At 35.5% G+C, this 6,278-nt stretch overlaps 1 protein-coding gene across 1 annotated transcript; it reads left to right on the top strand.

The window, feature by feature from the left end:
* Nucleotides 1–280: 280 nt before the first annotated feature.
* LOC104243237 (E3 ubiquitin-protein ligase BOI) lies at nt 281–5,539 on the top strand. Its single transcript, XM_009798397.2, has 5 exons — nt 281–478; nt 561–634; nt 1,763–1,908; nt 3,836–4,188; nt 4,856–5,539. Exons 3-5 carry the CDS (start codon nt 1,803–1,805, stop codon nt 5,390–5,392), a joined length of 996 nt encoding a protein of 331 aa, XP_009796699.1. The 5' UTR covers nt 281–478; nt 561–634; nt 1,763–1,802; the 3' UTR covers nt 5,393–5,539.
* Nucleotides 5,540–6,278: the final 739 nt, after the last annotated feature.

Below are 6,278 nucleotides of genomic sequence, written 5' to 3'. Positions count from 1 at the left end.
TAATTTATAAGGGGTACTAATGTAAAAGCAAAACACCCCATATTGATTAAAGAGAATCAGAAAGATCATGTTGGTGGGAACACCAAAGAATATAAATTAAATAATAATAATAATAATAGTAATAATCTGTGAGAATAAGAAAAGTCCCGTGAGAAGAGTAGATGCACAATTTAGAAATGAGCGTGAATGAATGTGATTCCACCCATTTTTAAACTTTTCTAATTTGGTTTATGGGTCCCACACACCACCTCACCACCCACCCCAACCCCCCACATCTGTCACTTCTGTTCCAAAAACGTTTCAGCCCTTTCTTCTCTCTCTAATTCTTGATCTTTCGTCGTCATAAAACTTATCTTCCTTGTTCATTTTGCTGCACCAAATAATTCTCCTTTATTCATATCTATTCACTCTTATTTTTTCTTCCCAAAAAGAAAAAGAAACCGTCATCCGTTTCTCATTCCGTAATCTGCAGTTTCATGTATGTAACATTACCAAGATCGGATTATTCTTTTATTTTCTATTTTGGGATTTTGATTGACTGACTGCATAGGAATTTGCAGGATCAAGATGGGTTCTTTTTATTGAAGAAGCTCAACCTAACAGCTTTCTCCAGGCTCTCTTTTTAATTATTTTGGTAAGCTTTATTTTTATTTGTTATTGGATATTTTGATTAATTTTCAGACTATTGAATCTTATCAGTTGGAAAATATTATCCAAAAGGGAAAAGTTTTGATCTTTTTCATTGGTCTTGTGATTAGCATATAGTTTTAGGAAGATCAAATATTTGGTTTGTACTTTGTATGTCACAACAACAACAACCCAGTACTTTGTGTGTCAAATCGATTGAAATTAAGAGCTAAAATAAGTTAGTGTTATTTGATAAAAAAAATTAACCTTTGTTTGCTTGTTTTCAGATATGAGTATGGTTCCAAAAGTTTCATAAAATGGATTTATCAGAATTTATGGTTTAATCAAACTAAAGTTTTTCTTCTGATACCACATTGCATTTTATATTTACTTTAAGTGTGGAGCAGTGACTTTCTAAATTTGTAGAATTATTGGAATAGTTTTGTTTTGGGACCAGAAAGAAAAAGGGTCCTATTTTTGGCCAACCGTGTCAAAAACTGTATCTCTCTGTGTGTATGTGTTTGGGGGGAGGGGGATGTAGCAATCTTCCATTGGAGTCTTTGGGTTTATTATGGTAATGTTACCTATGGTTTCAGTGAATTGCAGATTGCATGGGAAAAAATTTCTTTGGTTTCTGTATTTCTGACAGCAAGACTGGTTCAGATTTTGTTTATTAATTTTATAAAAATGAAATGGATAGATATATTTATTTCCTGGTGGTCGGGGGTGAATGGAGATCTATTCATTTAAAATGAGATGAAGTGAGTCTTATGGTTCCAAATATTGTGAAGTTGGGAAGTGGAAATTATAAGTTTCATGCGGTTGTTTTTTGAAAGAAAAATTATGGCTAGTGTGGTGGATGCACTTATCACTCTGTTACTGGTTAGGAGTAAATGATCACAACAGATAGTTGGGAGGATGGCTTAAGATGACTATTTTACGATTCTCAGCTTAAACGGATAGTATGATGGTTAAATGTGGTTATTAAAAATTTTGATATGTGTTAATGACTTTTTTATTGCATATATCCTGGTCTTTTTAACCATTGTTGTTAAAATGTGATCCTCATTGTTGTTTAAAATGTGATCCAATGATTGTGAGTTTAAATGGCATATATCTTTTCCTTCTTCTGCAGGTAAACTTGCTCAGTCTCCAAGTAGATCTTGCTTTGGAAAATGTATAGAGGCAGCAACACTAACACTCCACTTCCTATTTTTGTGGACGAGAATGGTTTCCAGTATCCTGCTAGTGCACCTAATCAACTTCAATTATTTGGAAGCTGTAAGTATCTGTTCTATGGCATACAGTGAGAGTAGATTGTGAGCCATTTAGAATTTGTATTTCATCCTCGATTATATGCGAGTATAAGTATCTGTTGTTTATCCTAGTTTTTGTAGTATTCGCTTTTTGATCTATTCTATATATTGCTTCAAGAATTTCTGAAAAATTGTTTGAGCTGGTGCTTCAAATATTTTTTATTGTTCTAGGTTCCATTAACTTTTCAAAGTAGCAGTCGTACAATTAATCCTGGCTGACCTGCACATTTGATGTAGTGACTTTAAACTTTGTTAGAGAATTCTTCTCTTCTTGCCATTTCCAATGTTGTAGTTTAGCTACTTCTTGTTAAGCCTGTAGCCTGGTTTTTGTTTGCAATTAGGGTCTTTCATGTACTTATAGTTTCTCTTTGTGACCAAATTGTGGTTCATCTAACAGGCCACTACTGGGCTATAGATGTTCTATTTGTACTAAAAAGGTATTGCATTTTCTTTGGTACGTCAAGAATTTAAAGGAAAGACCAGAGCAGTGGCAGGCATATCTCAGCTGAGTAACCGAACAGGGTGGGGTAAGGATGGAAGAGGAAGTTGAAAAATAGAGTTCGGTTTTTGTTTGGAAGTTTATGGTTTAAATACTTTAGCTTTAGCCTAAGAGCTTTAACTCAAAATGTATCTTTACTCATAATTTCAAGTGCATCCTTATAATATACTAGCTATCAAAGAACATTCCTAATCTTCACAAAAAATGTACAGTTTTGGTCCCAACTCAAACCGAAGTTTAAAGGCTTACGGAAGCCTTGTGTTTCCTTTCTTTTTTAATGACCTCTCGCTTTACCCCTCTGTCTCATAAACACAAATTGATAGCTTTTGTTTTCCCCAATTTTCTTGCTCTAGATTAGCTCTCTTAATATAGATCAAACCCATGGATGTGGGCTGGATGCACCCAAAAAGGTGGACTGGTCACCTCTCTCAGCGTATTTTCCCTTTTGGTCAACGCCGTGGCTATGGAGGTTGCCGAGTTCAAGACTGACTAAGGCTCCAGTACTACAATTCGGCCTCCGACTATTTACTCGTAACTAACACAGTCCCAACAAGAAACATGAGATCCTTCAATGAAATTTGAGTGGAGACTGAGTGGGGTGTTATTTCATGACAATACCTTCAAGTCTTGGTTACTTTCTTTAAACAGAGGAATCAGTTAGAGCTACAAAGTAATACTAGCATATTTTTGGAGGTTTTTCTCGTTAACTGAAATTCAAGCTTTCACTGAATAATTTCAAGCTTCTTAGTGAAATTGCTCCAACCTGGACACTTTAGGATATTGGTAATACCACTTCAAGTGCTCTCCCAACAAGGTTCTTGTAAGCTAATTTTAAGAATTTTAAAGACTATCAGATCTGTTCTTTGTTACTTTTCCAATGAGTTCTCAGTTTACATGTAGCTTTTCTTTCTCCCTCTATCTATCACAAAAACATACAGCTTTGTTTTTCCCAAATTCCCGTTTTTAGTTTTTCATGCAAAGAGGCTTCAGTGAGCAGTCTACCAGTAGTTTATAGACTTCCATTAGAGTTTGGATGAGACCTGTCACTTTTAGTAAATATGAAGGACGTGCATGTTTAACTGGCATATTTTAGTGATGCAGTTGAGCGTATGGGTAAACATGAAGGATTTTTTGGGTTAAAAACCCTTTAGCTTAACTTCAATAATATAGCTTTAAATAATGAAGTAGAGTTAAAAGTGGGCACTATATTATATGCTCAAGGATAACAAGAGTCAGTGAGCTATTGCAGAAAAATTCTCAAGGCATCACCCGATATCTAGTTTGATATTTTCTTGTACTTATACTAAGCATGTTAATTTTTCTGCACCTCTAATGAACTCATCTCAGATTGTTATACAAAAGCCTTTACAATGTGCTTTTTCTTTTGCTACAGTTCCGCTTGGATCCAATGCTGATCCTGTAAATAATTTTGTAAATGAGCACCTGATTCGGCACAATAAACGAAGCAGGGAAGCTGAAGGTGTTTCCCGGCAGCAAAAGCTTCAAATTTCCTTGAACCACAATGTGGTTCATGATGACACTGAACGGCCAGCTAATATTCCTGGCCAGAATCTTGTTTCAACTGGTTTAAAGTTATCATACGATGATGATGAGCCCAATTCTTCGGTCAGTTCTGCAAGTGGAAGTATGAATGCATCAGCATCAGTTATGATGTCTCTAGGTGACAACATTAAAACGGAGCTGGAGCGCCAGAAGAAGGAATTTGATCAATATATTAAGACTCAGGTATGGTACTACATTTTCCTAATCGAATTTGTTTTATTGTAGACTGTCTTTTCAGTTATTGTCTGTATCCTAACAGTAAAGGGCTCTTTTAGGAAAGTGTCCAAGTTTTTTACATTTTCTAGCTTTTGTTGCGCTTGATTCTTTTCATGTTTCTCTGCTCCTTTGGCACAAGACAACTCGATTTTTCTCAAAATGACCCATGGTTATTGAACACATGAATATTTGTTTCCCCCGCTTATATTAATTGCCCTTCTCTTCTCTTAAAACTGATAAGATGCCCTTTTTGGCTCCATTGTCGCAGCTCTATTGTTAATCAGAGAAGTGGCTGGAGATAGTACCATCGTGCACTTTCTGTTTATATTAAAAAATAAATGAAAACATATGTGCAGATAATAAGATATATTAGTTACAAAATATCTGGAAGGAGTAAGAAATTTAGTTGGTTATTTTTGGAATTGGTCAGTCACACACCTATGCATATTTTGCCATATTAAAGAAAAAGAATAACATGTGGCGTCTTCTTAAAAAGTAATTATAAAATGGTCATAACTGTATTTGGGTAACAGTAACTTCAGTCTCTTAGGAACAACTACCCATGTACAAATTACTGAAACTTCATATGTTGCACAAGTTTATTTAATGTTGTTATTGCATTGGCCTTTTACAGGAAGAAACTTGGGCTAGAGGTGTGAGAGACATAAAACAGAGACATATGGCTTCGTTGGTGACTGCACTTGAGAAAAATGTCGGCACTAAGTTGCAAGAGAAGGATATTGAGTTAGAGAACATAAACAGGAAGAACCGAGAACTGGTTGAACGAATGAAGCAAGTTACATCGGAAGCACAAAACTGGTGTTATAGAGCCAAGTGTAACGAATCTTTAGTCAGCACATTAAGAACGAACCTCCAGCAAGCGATGCAGTCTGCAGAACAAGGAAAAGAAGGTACAGGAGACAATGAGCTAGACGATGCTGTGTCCTGCACTGATCCAAACAATTGGCTCAGCATTCCTAGTGGTTCTGGGAAAGGTACATCGGCGAAAAAAGCCAATTTGAAGTGCAAGGTGTGCAAATTGAAGGAGGTATGCATCTTATTGATGCCTTGTAGACACTTGTGTTTATGTAAAGATTGTGAAGGGTTAGTTAATGTATGTCCTATCTGCCAGTTGATGACAACTGCTGGTGTTGAGGTGTTCTTGTCTTGAAATATGAACAAAATTTAAAACAAAGGCAGAAGAAATAATCTCATACAGATTCTAGATAATCATTGTGGCTTTACAATGTGTATTTACTGTACAGAAGTAATTTCTTGAAATTGGGGATTAATTATCATGGTTCTTCTTGATGCTTCATTAGGATTGGCTATTAATTTTCTATTTCAATGGTTCATTTGTGGATCCTATTTGTGTTTCTTATCAAAAGCTTATTTGCATTAGACAGCGATCGATCACATTTTGCTCAGTGTTAATCAATATTAATCCTCAGAAATACCACTGAGTAAACAGTGACAGAAGCAGGGCTTTAATACAATTTTTTTTTGGGGGGGTGGGGGGGGCAAATTTAAGGAAGAAATATATAACCAATCAGGAAATATATAACCAATCAGTGACAGCACATGGTTAACTAGCAAGGGTTGTGGTGGTGAAGTGGTAAGTACTTATTCATCCGCTCCAACCTCTGGGTACGGAGTCTCCTTTGTAGGGAACGTTTTACCTCCCAATGTCGGATTTTCTGACACAAATTTGTATTTAGTCGGGTCCTTATGTGAATACTGGACAGCGGGTGAGAAACCAAAAAAAGAAATACATGGTTAAAGCAATTTGTTAGTTGCTAGAGTAGGTTGAACCATAAGTTGGTATGTAAACAATTTGTTAGTTATTTTTACTCATGAAATGTATAGAGTGAGTGATATATAGGATAGTGTTATTACAATTATTAATCTTTTATTTTGGGGATATAATAATCTGTATTTAAGGAATTAAGCCTGCATCACAAAGTGGTGACTTCCTGGATTTGTTTTATGCTTAATATGCAGGCACCATAAAGAGAAAACAAATAAAAAACTTGTAGACTATTCAATCTTGTGAGTTG

This window comes from Nicotiana sylvestris, chromosome 10 (assembly GCF_000393655.2).
Source record: "Nicotiana sylvestris chromosome 10, ASM39365v2, whole genome shotgun sequence".
In the NCBI taxonomy this organism is placed as follows: Eukaryota; Viridiplantae; Streptophyta; class Magnoliopsida; order Solanales; family Solanaceae; genus Nicotiana; species Nicotiana sylvestris.
The sequence above is the reverse complement of the archived record's forward strand: the minus strand, read 5'-3'. Positions and strand labels throughout refer to the sequence as shown.